This window comes from Oryx dammah, unplaced genomic scaffold, assembly GCF_014754425.2.
Source record: "Oryx dammah isolate SB20612 unplaced genomic scaffold, SCBI_Odam_1.1 HiC_scaffold_26, whole genome shotgun sequence".
Taxonomy (NCBI): Eukaryota; Metazoa; Chordata; class Mammalia; order Artiodactyla; family Bovidae; genus Oryx; species Oryx dammah.
Genome location: NW_024070210.1, coordinates 41,987,848 through 42,005,347, shown reverse-complemented (window position 1 = coordinate 42,005,347; position 17,500 = coordinate 41,987,848). Strand labels below are relative to the sequence as shown.

Sequence of the window (17,500 nt, the reverse complement as noted above, 5' to 3'; positions counted from 1 at the left end):
GACACTCTGTGGAAAAAATTGTGGAGACTAAAGTTTAATTTAATTTTAGTTTTGAGAGCATAAGCCATTTTCTCTCCTTAGCACTTCAAGTGAGAGGCTGATTTTTTAAAATCCTCCTAGATTTGATTTGGGCTTTAGGATTGAGTGCAGCTTTAATTAGATTGAGCTCACTGTGACTAACTCAACCTCCAACCTCCCTCTTGAGAGCCACCTCTTATCACTTGTCAGTGTTGAGTTGGGACACTTGCAGAATGAAGTTTTAGATGATGTCAGTTCACCTTTGGACCCAACTCCGTCTGGGCTACTAGAACCCAAGCACTATAAGCATGTGTTAGCTTGTCTAGGTTCTGTATCTTTCCAGCCCCTCCTCTACTGCTGCTTTCTTGACAAAATTCAGAAGCAAGATGTGGGTACCTGGGAAGGGACTATTTGGTTGAGTCATTTATATTTTTTCATTTGGGTATCTTTCAGACTCCAGTCTGTTCCCCAGTTCATGCAGACACTTGAAGCCCAGCTGATTTCTCTTCATCTCTTCAAAGTTACTGCCCTATGGCAGGCCAACTTTTCCCTCAATTGCCGCACAGAACTCACGGTCAGGTAAGGGAACTGCCACAACTTTATACTTACTTATAAAAGAGATGTTTCCTTCTGGATTTCGGGTTACCAGGGTTTCCCAGGAGGGCAGCTTCATGGGCTTGCAAGCTGTGCAGTTGCATGCATCTACTGATAAGAAGGACCCTATAGTAGGTTTAATGATCTGATGTTACCATTTTAAAATTCTTATTTTTTGAGCACCAGGACTCTAAATTGTCACACATTATATAGTCCCGCTTAGTGGCATCCGCTTTTCACGAACCGCATAGAAAAGTAAGATTTTCATTTGTTCCAGGATTTTCTTGTTGTTACCATGGAATCATATACCATTTTGTATCCTACATCCTACCAAGGTCATAAGCCTGTTTAATTTATGCCTCACCTCCTTTTAACTTTCCCCCTAGAGAACTCTGGAATTTTATATTGATATTAACTGAAATTTTCCTATGTATATTTCATTTCTTTAATTCATTTTTCTAATTCCCTTTAGTTGAAATGTGGGTATTTTTAGTGCTTTCTTCTAGAAGTGGTTTGACATCCATTACAAGGTAGGGAGAAAGGGTACCATTTAAACTGTTGTAATTATATTCCTTTGTATTCTGTGCATTTCAAAAAATACTGATGGCTTTCCTCTAGTAAAATTGCTATTCTCACTATCCCTAAAGATACTATATCATGAACATTTTTTTTGGTCTTTCAGTATTGTGTGTACACCATCTCATTTTTTTTTTTCTCGGTTTGACTAGGCCTAAAGCCACGTTTTTCATAAAATTTCTTGAAAACTCTACACATCTTTGCTTCTGTATACTTATCTTTTATAATGACTGTCACATATGCTCTTTATTTTGTTATTGTATTATCTGTTATACATTTACTTATATTCTTCACATATTTTAAACAGTATTAAGACAATGAAATATTCTATTCAGCCTCAAATGTGTAGTCATTTTGTAAAGCATGGCCTTGTGATTTTGTAATCTTGGTCATTGTATCTATTGATGTGAAGTATGTTCTAGTAAATTAAACTGTAAGATTGTCTTTTCAGATATGTCATCTTCAGAGCATTAGGGTATTATATTAGGATATTCTGAAGTCCTGTTATTTTTGCCTTCTCATTGATTTTTCATTCTTTAGAACTGGTTTTATTATTTTTTTTTAAAATACCTCCACATTTCTTTGACATTAATCTACTCATTTATTCATTAATCTAAGAACATTGCCAGTTTATGTGCATAATTTTCAACCATTGGCCAACCACTACATGAAATTTTGACTCTTCAGCAGTGGTTACACTACATTTTCTGTCCTCATAGAGAAAAAAATCTGCTGTTGTTACCGTAAAGAATCTTTGGGGGACCTAGGAAGACTTCCTAGAAAATTTGATGTTTCTTTTAATTTGATGTTTGATATTAGAGTTAAATAGGTCAAGAATGAATTGAAGGGAGACAGTTTGGAACAGGGATCCTTCTAAGCAGGAGGAAGAATATGTACGCAGTCTCCAAAACAAGGAATAGCAAAATGTCTGGATTAAAATTAATCTGTCTAGTGAAAGACTACATTTTCAATTTACAAAGAAACTAACAAAAATGGGATTATAACTTATTACATTGAAACATTCAAAGATTTATTTTTACCAGGTCACTTTTGTGCCTCTTAAAATATTTCATCAGTAAGAGGAGAATGTTATTATATATTATTGACTCTGAATTTTTTATTGTAGACACCGTCCAACATAGCCCAAAATATCTTGGAACTCATGATGGAATTAGAAATGAGGACATTGAGCAGGATTCATATGTAGCTTTTCTCTAGGAAAAGTGTATGAGAAGGAGGCCTTTTATAGAATTTGGTTTGCAGACTCAGAATTTAAACATAAATCTCTGTCCCTTTTCAAAGTACAAGAACTTTACAAAGAAAATAGTTTACAATATCATACTTCCAGCTCTAAAAATTATAACTGAAGTCCAGTATCATAATGTACTTAAGTATAACCATCCTATAAACAATCTGAAATTTTTGTTAATGAACAATATTGATTTTACTTTATTAGAAAATGCAAGAACCTCCAAAGAACATTGAAGAATTTTTAAAGCTTCAAAACTTGGTGAGTAGAATATCCTGTTTTATGGGACCTTCACCACTGGTACACATATCAGCCCTTTTCCTTTAGGAAAATACAGCAATTCTTTTTAATTGCCCTTAGAGTTACTTTGACAGTTTTATTTATTTTTTAATTTAAATTTTTATTTTTACTTTATTTTACTTTACAATACTGTATTGGTTTTGGCATACACTGACATGAATCCGCCACGGGTGTACATGAGCTCCCAAACATGAACCCCCCTCCCACCTTCCACCCCACATCATCCCTCCGGATCATCCCTGTGCACCAGCCCCAAGCATCCTGCATCCTGCATCGAACATAGACTGGCAATTCCTTTCTTACATGATAGTATACATGTTTCAATGCCATTTTCCCAAATCATCCCACCCTCTCCCTCTCCCTCTCCCTCAGAGTCCAAAGGTCCGTTCTACACATATGTGTCTCTTTTGCTGTCTTGCATACAGGGTCATCATTACCATCTTTCTAAATTCCATATATATATGTTAGTATACTGTATTGGTGTTTTTCTTTCTGGCTTACTTCACTCTGTATAATCGGTTCCAGTTTCATCCATCTCATTAGAACTGATTCAAATGTATTCTTAATGGCTGAGTAATACTCCATTGTGTATATATATGTACCACAGCTTTCTTATCCATTTATCTGCTGATGGACATCTAGGTTGTTTCCATGTCCTGGCTATTATAAACAGTGCTGCGATGAACATTGGGGTACATGTGTCTCTTTCTATTCTGGTTTCCTCGGTGTGTATGCCCAGCAGTGGGATTGCTGGGTCATAAGGCAGTTCTATTTGCAATTTTTTAAGGAATCTCCACACTGTTCTCGATAGTGGCTGTACTAGTTTGCATTCCCACCAACAGTGTAAGAGGGTTCCCTTTTCTCCACACCCTCTCCAGCATTTATTGCTTGCAGACTTTTGGATCGCAGCCATTCTGACTGGTGTGAAGTGGTACCTCATTGTGGTCTTGATTTGCATTTCTCTAATAATGAGTAACATTGAGCACTTTGACAGTTTTAAAAGAAATTGTTGAGAGTTTGATTGGAATTACAATAGACTTTTGAAATTACTTTTAGAAACAGTCCTTTTAAAAAATACATCCTAAAATCACACAGTGTTAGAGCTGTAAAGACTTTAAGTGCCACCACTCATCTATCAACCTCCTTAAAATGTGATTTTTTTTTAATTTCAAAATTGTATTTTTTTCTCGTTATAACTAAGATAGTCATTTTAGAAAATTAAAGAGAAAAGCACTGAAAAAGATAAGCATCTTAATTTTATCCTTTATAGATTAACCAGATATATCTCTGTACTTAGAGAAAACATAATCTAATCAAGCTGGTAGAATTTCAGGATACTTTATTCATAGTATAATTATATAGTAAAATTCAATATCTTGAACAAGAGTTGTAATATCACAAGTCTGACATAAAGGTGTGTTTTCATAAACCTTTAGGCCTGTTGTAAAATCTGTTCAAGTTCATTTCCATTTTAGCCTCTCCCCACTTTCCCCAAATTCATTTCCAATTTTAGCCTCTTGCCACTTTCCTAACTTCCCTAACAATCGGGATGACCCCTAACATAAGGACTATGTTTTCAAATGTGGCTGTCATTCTAATTTGACAATGTTTGTCTCCAGGGAGTGTATCTTGTGATCATATCTTATTTTTCAGAGATCTTTGTATTTTTGATACATAACATCCAGATTTTAAGGCTGGAAGACTTCCCCAGGTGGTTATGTGTTTTGTTTAAGACATATGTTTGTAGGATTTGTGAGACAGCACTGATGCATCTAAAATTCTCTTTTTCCAAAATGGCAGGGGGACCTAGGTCCTGCTGGGGAAGTCTTTCAGCATTAAACCCTGGGTATTATCCAGGTACCTGTTACCATTACAGGATATAGTGGATTTAGGAAGCTTTCAAAGGAAGAAAAATGGAAGTAGAATAGACCAAGACAAAATTTAAAATTTCTGATCTGCAGACTTCAGATTTATTCCCATTTAAGCTAAATTCCCAGAATATCTTACCCACATTCTTCTTAAATGAGTTTCATCCTATGAAAACTGCTACTCTTCCAGAAAGCATTCTCCTATTCACAAACCTTTAATTATGTCTGTTATCTTTCTTTGTTTTGGTATTCAACAACTCAATTAAAAGATTATCTTGTATTTAGATTTGCAAATATTAATGTTATGATTCCCCTTTCCTTCCCTTTCCTTCTTCTCTTTCCCTTCCTAACCAATGTAGTCCTAAAGCCATTTGGGGGTCCAAACAAGGCAGCATCCACACTGGGAGGGGAAGGAAATGTGCTGTGGTCACCTGGAGCAGGGTTTCGCAACTCTGCCACCATGGTGAAGGTATCCATGTGACCCCATAGGTGTCAGAGTCCAAGGGGGTGAGGATGGTATTCACATGTGACCGGGGGCGGGGGAGGTGGTTCCGGGAAGTGGAGAGACAAACTGTGGCCTGGTTTGAAAAGTCAGAGCCTAAGCAGAATGAGAAGGGCATCCATATACTGAAGAGTCTAGCAGTGGATACCTGAGAAGATTGATCAAATCAGTACATATATTTAAGATAGTGTCAGTTAGATCTTTCACTCTTGGAGATGGTAATTATGATATGTAAAAAGAGAAAACTAGAATGTTTGGAACTGGAATTAAATTTATCAATATGAACTCATAGCTTTAATTACATAGAGGTCAAGACTGAGGAACTGTTGTAGATCAAAGGGGATTAAAGACATATGATGCTTAAATGCAATGTGTGATACTGAACTAGATCCTTTCCATAAAGAGCATTATTGATTTAGTTGATGAACTCGAGTAATCTCAGAGAATTATATAAGAATGATGTAACAATGCCAGTTTCCTTATTCTGATGGTTATAGTTGGTTATGTAGGGGAATGTTTTTGTTCTTTGGAAATAAATGCTCAACTATTCGAGGATGATGGGGGCATCAGTCAAGTAAGCAACTTACTTTCAAATGATTCAGGAAGAAAGGTTTTTGTAAAGAATCTGAAACTTCTAAAGTTTATGGTTTTTTACAAATTAAAAAATATATATTTAATAAAAATCATGCTGTATAATAAAACTTCAATTTTAGTTCATTGATTTTTGAACTCTTTAAATTCATTCAAAAAATGATTTAAGTTGTATTGTCTCACATTTTCTGCAGGATCATTGGCCAAGGGAAATCCATTTATGGGATAGTGATAAATTGTTACACGCTATGAAGAAAATAAAAGAAGATAGTTCATTTACTTCCATTTATACACATTTGTGGGGAAATGTCCTGCGAGTAGATAATGCAGCTATGGCCATGGAGTCAAGATTAGCAGAATGTTCAATTCTTTTGAAAAAACATGCTTCTGAAATATTTGAGTGGAACAGAATAATTTCCAGGACAAGTAAATCTATTTTTTATATACATAAAGTAATTGTCAGTTGTATGTATGTCTGTTGTGTTTGTGTCTATCTGTGTGTGTATCTCATAAAGAATGAAATCCTAAGGTATAAAATATCTAAAAACATAAATTTATTTTATTTTAAAACCTCTTCATTTCTAAATGGTCCAATATGGCTTTTTAGTTGAATGTGACCGGATTCAAAAAAAGTGTTGCTGGGACAAAACCTAAAACTGTTCTAAACTTTGAGCTGGAGCAGAGATAACTGAATATCAGGGAAACAGAGTTGCATTAACAAATATTGGTACCAGAGACAAGCAAGTCAGCAAGAATCAAGATATAAAAACAGTTAGACCTATAACCAAAATAAAAGGAGTGAGACTTCACTTACATAAGCTAAGTTGGTTTGTGAGAAATACTTAGCATTCACTATTGGATAACTGCAGACTGAGTGAAAAGCTTATCTGTAAGTAATGATAATTTTTACTGCTTTTCAGTATTTATATAGCCTTTATCTAGTTGTATTTTTAGCACTTTGAGAATACTTTTAGATACTAATGGTGATTCTTATTCTTTAATGGGCAAACTTGTCATATATGTCTTAAGAATGATATTGGTTGTACTTAAATTTTCTGTGTATTAAACAGATGTAATTATTTAGCTACTTAATATCATTTTCAGACCTTGGGTTTTCAAAATCTGAGTGTGTTTAAATACAATGTTATTAAATTCGCCACTGTGATAATTTTCTTACAGAATTTTTAATTATTTAAAAAAAATTTTGAAATTATACAAGCTACATATATATAGTTGTGTCTATGTAAACATACAGGGAGAGAGAAAGCATGTGTGCATAATTTAAAAAACAACTTTTTATGTACTCATTGTTCTCAATATGTAAGTATCAGAGCTTAGACTCAAGTCTAGATTATCTGACTTCAAAGCCCCCATAGTCTTTCACTGGGCCATGCTCCAGAGTCCTGTACCATACTGTATTTAAGGTGACCATGAAACAACCAGATGTAAGTGGCTGAGCTGTTTGAAACACTTGGGGTTGTTCACTAAGAAGGGATTAAGGTAAAATTGTAGATATAGGAACAAGTACTAAAGACAGACTAGTTAGAAGGTGACATTTCTAAATAGCAAAAGGAAAAGGAAAAGATATAATTTAACTCAGACTAGCATTATGCATCTAGCATTATGCTTATCAAAATATTTATTTGGAGTTTGCGACCCCAAAGCTGATACTCTGTGACAGCCAGGAGGGATGGGGTGAGGGGGGAGGGGGGACCAGGAGTAAGGGACACATATGTGCCTATGGCTGATTCATCTTGATGTATGGCAAAAACCACCACAATATTGTAATTATCCTTCAGTTAAATAAATTTAAAAAATTTAATAACTGGTTGATATCATTGGATAGTTTTATATATAATTTTGTTAATATATATAGTTACATATAATCTGCTTTTCAATTTTAAAGGATATTTGTGTATTTACATGTTGTAAACACTCATTTTTTAAAGTTTCTCATGGAAAACTGAAACAATACAAGGCATTTCTAAAGAAGTACCATAAGGAAAAGAAAATAATGGTATGGTATTTGTTTTCATTTTGCTTGAAAAACTATTTCACAGAAAATGTCACTATAATTTCATAAATAAGCATTGATAACATTAAAAATTTTCTTTTAGTCTTTTATCATCTATCTATCTATCCCTGTGTTTTTAAAATAACTGGGCTCATACTCATCTTTATACACTCAGTATGACTTTTGGTGTTCTCACAGCACTGAAATTTATTTGATGACTTATTTTATCCTCTGGTTATTTAAAAATTTATAACATCTTATACTTAGGGATATATGTCCAAATGTCTTTTTCCTTTAGGAAAAAATAACAGTTTTTATTGCCTATAGAATTACTTTGTTAACTTTTTAAAGAAAAATCTCTGAGATTTTGATTAGAATTATAATAGGCTTTCTTTGAGAAACTTCGTCTTTTTCAAAAATACATTCTAAAATTAAAGCTAGAAAAATTTGAAATGCAGCCATTCATCCATCCACCTTCTCAAATATTTTTTAAATTTCAAAGTACTTTGTATGTTATTTTTCCTGGTTATGACTAAGGTAGTCATTATACAAAATTAAGCAATAAGCACTAAACAGGATAAGCATCCTTATTTTATCATTTATAGATAAATAACATATCTCACTATTGTCATTTTCATTTTTCTTTTTATTTAAAAACATTTAAAATTCAAATTAAACTAACTTTTAAACATAAAAAATTCAATGTTTTATAGAATTTTTACCATTGCAAAATGTAGAAGAGTTTCTACATCATTAAAAGATAAACTAATGTAATAGCCCTCTTGTTGGATGTTTGGTTAAATTTCTTTATTATTTACAAAGCTGCTAGGAATATATTTGGAGCTAAAATTTGTGATTATGCATGATTATTTCATGATAAATTTCAGAAGTGAAACTATTAATACATGGTGAAAATGTGAAAATCTAAGTGTTTTGATACATATTGCCAAATTGTTTTCTAGAAAGGAAGTACAGTTCAGTCACTCAGTAGTGTCTGACTCTTTGTGACTCCATGAGCTGCAGCACACTAGGCTTCCCTGTCCATCACCAACTCCCAGAATTTACTCAAATTCATGTTCATTGAGTCGGTGATGCCATCCAACCATCTCATCCTCTGTCGTCCCCTTCTCCTCCCACCTTAAATCTTTCCCAGCATCAGGGTCTTTTCAAATGAGTCATTCCTTTGCATCAGGTGCCTGAAGTATTGGAGTTTCAACTTTAGCATCAGTCCTTCCAATGAATATTCAGGACTGATTTCCTTTAGGATTGACTGGTTGGATCTCCTTGCAGTCCAGAGGACTCTCAAGAGTCTTCTCCAACATCACAATTCAAAAACATCAGTTCTCCAGCACTTAGCTTTCTTTATATTCCAAATCTCACATCCATACATGACTACTGGAAAAACCATAGCTTTGACTAGACGGACCTTTGTTGTCCAAGTAATATGTCTGCTTTTTAATAAGCTGCCTAGGTTGGTCATAACTTTTCTTCCAAGGAGCAAGCATCTTTTAATTTCATGGCAGCAGTCACCATCTGCAGTGATTTTGGAGCCCCCCCCCCCAAATAAAGCCTGTCACTGTTTTCATTGTTTCCCCATCTATTTGCCATGAAGTGATGGGACCAAATGCCATGATCTTAGTTTTCTGAATGTTGATTTCTAAGCCAACATAACTAGTTATGTTAGTCATTGTAAATTTTGTATTTTCAAAGGATTTCAAAAATTCTAATCAATTTTATCATATGTTTTTCAGGATCTCTTAAAATTACCTTTTAAATGAATTGCACTAACAAAACTTTTAATGATAATTTTGTTAAATATATCTTACTGGATTTTGTCAGGATTTTAAAATTTATTATTCATATTTTTGTGGTATATTTCCCAGATTATATTATCAAAAACTAGTTTTGTGTTACTATTACTCTGCTCTTTGAAAACTTCCAGTGTTTCTTTGTTTTCTGGAGACTAAAACCAGGACTTCAAGATTAATATCTTTTAAAATCCCATCTTTATTGACCAATTATATCTGTAGCTCTCAAGCATACAGCTGTATTTCTTATAACTGATCTCACTTTCCTTCTCTTTTTTATCCTTTTACCAATACTTTAAATGGCAATAACATGATCCTCTTTCATATGGCAGTATATAATCATCCTTTCTAATTGGTTTCCTGTGTCATCTCTTAAATGATATATGTATGTGTGTAGTGTATAAACTTGCCTGCAAGGTAGTTAATAAGCAATATATTAGCATGTCTAGAACACCCAAACTAATATAAACAGAGGAGTTCCTGTTCTCTGTGTAAAGTGGTGTCATGGACATGAAGATGTGCCACCCAGATTTCCCTTCAAAGAAGGAGCTGTTGCCCCAGCTGCTAAAAGCGTTGTTAGTGGACATCCTTCAGCTGTCAGCTCCTTCAGAGATTTCTCTCACAGACAGAACCTCCTCTCCCAAGGAAACTATCATCTAGGAGTCACTCACTCATACCACTGCCCAGGACTCACACTCACAAGTTGGAAACAGAAAGACTTGACTGTTTCAACCCAGTTCAGGACAACTGCTATGGGTCCTTTCAGTTTTAGAGCTCTGCTCAGGGTCAGGGCTGACTGACTTGCCTCATAGCTGACTTTTCCATCTTCTGTCTCCTCTTGCCTTCTGTAGATAATCAATCCCCATAAACATTCTGAACACTAAATCGGTGTTCTACCTCACAGTCTGTTTCCCAGAAAAATCAAACTGCAATAAGTAGTTGGTATATATTTCTGTTATAGCTCTTATGTCTTTGTGTTTTGTATATGTAGCTGACTCCCTTCTTACCCTGAGACTAACTTGAGGGCAAGGAATATTTTTGTATTCTCAGCATTTTATATAGCAATAGCATTCTCTGTCTCAGTAAGACACACACACACACACACACACACATAGTAGAGTTACAAAGTCTAAAAATTCTTAAATTTAGAATTTTAAGATTTTATTTTATATTTTTCCAGCTTTCAGATGAAATGGAGACAAAGAAGGATATAGAGGTATTTAAAATGTCTCTTTTATGAGATTATATATCAAAAATATTACATGGAACTAAAAGAATGTTTAAAGTAATATAGCAATAAATATAGATAATGGCCCAAGGAGAAAGAGTTGGAAAAAATACAGAAGCTATCTTTTTCTGACTCATCAATTTCTTTATGTGTAGCCTGTCTAAAATTTGTTGTAAGTTAAGTTAAAATTAGTTCTGAAATAATTGATTTTACATTTAAATTTTTGACATATGAATATGCCAGGGCTCTTAATATCATAGAAACAGTTAATATGAAGATTTTTCTTAGGTGGGATAAAATATATTTACTTATTTTTGGTAAAAGTTTGTAATATAATTGCTAGTGAATGCTAGTAGAATTTTTACCGGTCTTCTGTAGTTATATGAAAAGAATTAAGTAATTCCTGTTCTGTGATTTTTCTTCTTTCTAGGGTTGTGACTTCCCAGGATTCAGAACAAATGAGCTTACTAAGCTGCCTAGACATCTGAATGCTGAACGAATTTATCTTTTTATTTTAAAGGCCCATAACTTTGATGTATGTAAATATTATTTTATTTCTATTATATGATAAATTTTGAGAACACGATTTAATGAATTAGGCCTTTATTTAAAGCTATGACAGATTAGGTATTAAGCAAGATTTAATTCTTTCAGGCATTAAGTCTAGCAGGAAAGACCAGTGATATTTTTAACACCTTTATAACCAAAAGAGAATATATTTGATTCTCTGTTACTGCCTCAGGAGTCTGAGGTTGCTAGTGTCCATTGATTTGGCACATGACTGTAACAGGTGTTTCCCCCTCATCCCACTTTATCAGCTCAGGATATGTTAACTTGCTCATTTTGATGTCAAGATAATTTAGGAGAACCCTTCTCCACAGCCTCACCTTTTGAACCTCCAAGTTTCTGAGGAATTTTTAAGAAATATCTCTACAGAAATATCAATAGCTAGTTTATTGAAAAACTGCACACAGGAAGGTAAATAGATCATTGGCCATTGAATGCCAGGTATAGGATGAGGTTTGAGTGGTATTGATTTCCCTCTCACTTAAATATTAAGTGATCAACTGAAAAGGTTTCTGTTTCCTGGGGACTTGGACAATGCTCCTCGTACCTCCAGGCAGACTCTGAGATGGACTTGGCTCTTAGTAGTCCCTCCTCTTGGGGCTTCCCAGAAGTGCTTGTGGTAAAGAACCCACCTGCCAATGCAGGAGAGGTGAGAGACTTGGGGTTCAATTCCCGGGTTGGGAAGATCCCCTGAAGGTGGGCAAAGCAACCTACTCCAGTATTTGTGCCTGGAGAATCCTATGGATAGAGGATCCTGGCTGGCTACAGTCCATGGGGTCACAAAGAGTTGGACACCACTGAAGTGACTTAGCATGCATGCACACATTCCTGTCCTTCACCACTAGCCTTCCTGTGGCTCTTTATTTCTCAACACAAAATCAATCTTCTCTCCTACTATAGTCCCCTATAGATGATCAGAAGGAGCACAGTCAACCATTAAACTTGGATAAATCAGTATCAGCCATTATTTTCTGCCCATTCCTCACTCTTCAAGATGAGAGTGTATCATTTTAGTGTTTCATCCTCAAGAAAAAATATTCCAAGAAATAATCTGATTAACCTGATTTGGGCCTCCTGTTTGCCCCTCCATTAGGGAACCACAGAACTCCATTGAAAACTCCACCTAAAATGATTTAGTAATGACACCTTTTCTTATTTTCTATGCTAATACAGATGCTTCTCAATTCTCTTTTATATTTTATGGGATATTGATGAGAGGGAAGGCTTAGTTTTCCCTCATGATACAATTACCTGATTTCATTTTTTAAGAGAAAAACTATAGGTGGTATGATTATGCCTGGATCATGAGCATTTTTGTTACTTTGTCTGACTATTTTCCAAAGTTTCCTCAGGGAAAAGGTTTTATTATAAAGAAATTAATATAAATTATTGTTAGAATAATCTTAGGAATGTTCTAGACATTCTATAATCTTTAATTTTAGCATTTTGTGTTCTAAAATGGGACTATATTTTAACCATGGATGCATGTACATCTGACATAGATCACAAGTCAGTCACATAAACAAGACTTAGAAGTACAGCTGTGAGGAGTATTTTGTATACTTGGAGGATGCCAGCATTTTTTAAAGAAGTGGGAAAGGGAGGAGTGTAAACAGATAGGGGTTTGGGGTAAGAAGTGCACAGGATATGACAAGCAGCTAGGTTTAGGATATTTTGAGTTTATGTACCAACAGTATGGGCTTTCCTGGTGGTTCAGTGGTAAAGAATCCACCTGCCAATGCAGGAGATGTGGGTACGATCCCTGAGTTGGGAAAATCCCCTGGAGTAGGAAGTGGCAACCCACTCCAGTATTCTTGCCTGGAGAATGCCAAGGACAGAGAAGCCTAGCCAGCTACAGTCCATGGGGTAACAAAGAGCCGGACATGACTTAGCAATTATCAATAACAACAAGCAATGGTATATCTAAACATAGATAACCAGTGTTCTATTTATTAATACACCTACCTGATTTGAAAAAAGAATTTTAATGGGCCTGTTGTCATCGTTCAATTGCTGTGACCTCAGCTCTTTGCAACCCCATGGACTGCAGCACGCCAAGCTTCCCTGTCCTGCACTGTCTCCTAAAGTTTGCTCAAATTCATGTCCTTCGAGTTGATGATGCTACCTAACCATCTCATCTTCTGACACACCATTCTCCTTTTGCCTTCAATCTCCCAACATAAGAGTCTTTTCCAATGAGTTGGCTTTTTGCATCAGGTGGCCAAAGTGTTCAGCAACAGTCCTTCTAATGAGCATTCAGAGTTGATTTCCTTTAGGATTGACTAGTTTGATCTCCTTGTTGTCCAAAGGACCCTCAAGAATATTTTCCATCTCCACAATTTGAAAGCATCAGTTCTTTAGCACTCAGCCTTCTTTATAGTCCAGCTCTCACATCTGTATGTGACTACTGGAAAAACCATAGCTCTGACTATATATGAACCTTTGTAAGCAAAGTTATGTCTTTGCTTTTTAATATTGTTATGTTTGTCATAGCTTTTCTTCCAAAGAGCAAGTGTCTTTTAATTTCATGGCTGCAGTCACTGTCTGAAGTGATTTTTGGACCCCAGGAAAATCTGTCACTGCTTCCACTTTTTCCCCTTCTATTTGTCATGAAATGATGGGACCGGATCCCATGATCTTAGTTTTTTGAATGTTGACTTTTAAACCAGCTTTTCCACTCTCCTCTTTCACCCCATCAAGAGACTCTTTAGTTCCTCTTTACTTTCTGCCATTATAGTGGTATCATCTGCATATCTGAGGTTCTTGATATATCTCCTGGCAGTCTTGATTCCAGCTTGTGATTCATCCAGCCTGGCATTTTGCATGATGTACCTGCATATAAGTTAATTAGGGTGACAATATACAGCCTTGTACTCCTTTCCCAAGTTTGAACCAGTGAGTGGTTCCATGTGCAGATCTAGCTGTTGCTTCTTGAGTTGCAAACAGGTTTTTCAAGAGACAGGTAAGATGGCCTGGTATCCCCCTCTTTAAGAATTTTCCATAGTTTTTTTGTAAGCCACACAGTCAAAGGTTCTGAGAGAATGTTGTTCCCTGGAGGAGGTAATGAGAAACCCCACCAGTATTCTTGCTGTGAAAACCCTATGAACAGTATGAGAAGGCAGCTGGCCTGCTACACATGTGCAATGCAATGGCATTCAAATAGATGATGAAATTAAAATGAAAAAATAAGTGTAGGAAAATAATATCAGAAGGAATGTTATTTCATAGAAATGCTTATTGTAACTTCCCAAGAGTCTGAACTTTATGAATCTAAAGCTTGGAAAGAGAACACTAAAGGGTTACTGTTACATGCTTGTAGGTGAGGCAGTCCATGAAATTGGCTGGATTCACATTACCCTGTCCAAATAACATTCTTGCACATATAGTCATAGATTAAGTTTCTTGATAAAATGTGAATTATCCCCTGTACCACCCAGAACAGAACCTTGACTACAGATGATACTCAGTAAAAATTTTATTGAATTGGGTGAAAAAAGAGGCCTATATTATGAGAAAGCTGAGCCAGAAACATACAGATATACACAAAATGTCTTAGAGGACATTAGAAGTAGTTTTATCCAACCTATTAAAAGAATCAGTAATAGGAGAAAAAGTTCCAAGTCAGATAATGTATAGGCTTCAAGGTATGTTTACATTTATATGAATCAAAGTGTCACAAAAGGTAAGGGTTAATGGAAGAAAGTACCATTTAACTTTTTAAGCTGGGTTTGGATTTTTTTGTCTGATTTCTATTTTTTGTTGTTTTGACTAAATACTGATAATAATTTAAAGAATTTGGAATTTTCCTGAAAGTTAGTGACACTAAGCATAACCAAAACTTAGAACAGAAGCAATCATGTAATTAGTTTACACTAAAAAGCATGCCTCTTGAAATTTGGAAAGTGTTTCAAAAAAATTCAGATTTTTCTCTTGTATTTTAACTTTCTACTTTTTTCTTTATGTTTTTTTGTAATTGAGGAGTACTAAATAAGTTGAAGCTCTTACCAATGTACTCTATAAAGTGGCCTCTGAAAAAGAAGTGCCCCTACAGAATGCATGATAAAAAATCTCCTTGGTATAAAATTTTGCAGGTTTCCCTGCTAACTCAGGGGTAAAGAAACCTCCTTCCAATACAGGAGATGCAGGTTCAATCCTTGATGAGGAAGATCCCCTGGAGAAGGACATGGCAACCCACTCCAGTCTTCTTGCCTGGGAAATCCCATGGACAGAGGAGCCTGGCCAGCTACAGTCTGTTGGGTCACAGAGTCGGACAAGACTGAACTGACTGAGTACACATAAAAATTTGTACAATATCCTTTTTGTAGACTTGTAGTTGAGGAAGAGAAGTTCCTACCTGTGGATTTCATTGAAAGAAATCTTGAACTGTACTGAATCTGGCATTTAAAAACTTTTAGTGAATAAGATAAAATGATCCACTGAATGTACTTTTTTAAACCAAGACTTAGTCTCTAGTAGTCATGGTAAGTTAACTTCATGTGCCTGTTTTGATGAATTGCTAAGAAAGAATACTATGTTTAGATAGGCTCTGGCACCCCACTCCAGTACTCTTGCCTGGAAAATCCCATGGATGGAGGAGCCTAGAAGGGTGTAGTTCATGGGGTCACTGAGGGTCGGACACGACTGAACAACTTCACTTTCACTTTTCACTTTCATGCACTGGACAGGGACACGGCAACCCACTCCAGTGTTCTTGCCTGGAGAATCCCAGGGATGGGGGAGCCTGGTGGGCTGCTGTCTATGGGGTCGCACAGAGTCGGACACGACTGAAGTGACTTAGCAGCAGCAGCAGACTTATGATGGGGCCCATTGGGTTAGAATCCCATGATTGTTGATATCTGTCTTTATCATAAAAGGAAAACTCTAGCATGTGTCCTGGATTTTTGCTAGTCCTGGTCTAGTCTACACTGCCATTTCAATGACTGCTAACCAAATGTGATTATTGAGCATATGAAATATGCCTGTTGTAACTCAGTTGAATTTTTTTATTGAAAAATAGTTTAACAGTGTTGTGTCGGTTTCTGGGGTACAGCAACGTGATTCAGTTATACTATATATATAATATATAGTATATATAATTACAAGGTATTTCCACTATAGGTTATTATTACAAGGTATTGAATATAGTTTCCTATGCTATGCAGTGGGACCTTCTTACTTATCTATTTTATTTATAGTAGTGTGTATCTGTTAATCCCAAACTTATGATTTATCCCTCTCCACTACTTTCCCTTTTGATAACCTTAAGTTTATTTTCTATGCCTGTGATTAGCTGAATTTTAAAATATATTTACTTAATTATGTATAAATTTTAAAATTACTTGATTCAGTTATTGGAAAACTTTAAATTAAAGTTAAAAAATAATCATATGTTTTATAAAACCTAATTATGATCTAGTATTTTTGAAGAAAATACAGTGTTCAAGTTGAGATATGCTCTAAATATAAAATATATACTATATTTCAAGGACCTAGTACCCAAAGGAATGTAAAATATTTCATTAATAATTTTATAACATTTATTATAATACATATTTAATATTTTAAATATATTTGGTTAAATGTCACTAAAACGTCACCTTTGTACTTTGTTAAAATGTCTACTAGAAAACTTAATATATGTATGGCTCACATTAAATTTCTATTGAGCAGTGGTAGTCTATAACTCTTAACTACATACTCTTTATAAAGCCTATTTATATTAATGTGTCTTATAATACATATTAATTTGATCATATATATCTTTTTTCCATAGGGAAAAGTTTTTAAAATCTGGAGGACTCATTTTCTCTCAGAAGCCTCTATTGCTCTTTTGCATGATTGCTTTTGGTGGTGGTTTCTCCATAAATTTAAGGTAAAGTGTTTTTTTAAAACTTCTTTTTAAAAAGTTGATTTGCAGCATAATTTTTCATTAGCGGTAACACTGGTGTTTTTTTAATGTTCTTCTGATCCTATCACAAAGCTTGTTTTCTTAGTGTTCTGCATATATTAGAAGTCATGTTTGAAATCTAGAGTTCTTTTAGAGGAGTTAAAACCTTAATGTGGATTTCAAAGATCCAGAGTCTGTATTAGTCAGAAAAAGATTAATTAAATCAAACACTGTATTTTGCCTATGTTCTTCTCTAGGAGTTTTATAGTTTCTGGTCTTACATTTAGATCTTTAATCC

The 17,500-nt window shown here is 34.9% G+C and overlaps 1 protein-coding gene across 1 annotated transcript in view; it reads left to right on the top strand.

The window, feature by feature from the left end:
• The window catches only part of FAM227B (family with sequence similarity 227 member B), a 226,116-nt gene that overhangs the window by 9,801 nt on the left and 198,815 nt on the right, over positions 1 to 17,500 (top strand). Inside the window, exons 2-8 of the mRNA XM_040227601.1 lie at positions 472 to 597; positions 2,645 to 2,698; positions 5,893 to 6,124; positions 7,648 to 7,715; positions 10,701 to 10,736; positions 11,179 to 11,283; positions 17,089 to 17,187. Of these exons, the coding sequence (XP_040083535.1) occupies positions 550 to 597; positions 2,645 to 2,698; positions 5,893 to 6,124; positions 7,648 to 7,715; positions 10,701 to 10,736; positions 11,179 to 11,283; positions 17,089 to 17,187 (642 nt within the window). The 5' untranslated portion in view covers positions 472 to 549. The remainder of the gene's footprint in view (positions 1 to 471; positions 598 to 2,644; positions 2,699 to 5,892; positions 6,125 to 7,647; positions 7,716 to 10,700; positions 10,737 to 11,178; positions 11,284 to 17,088; positions 17,188 to 17,500) is intronic.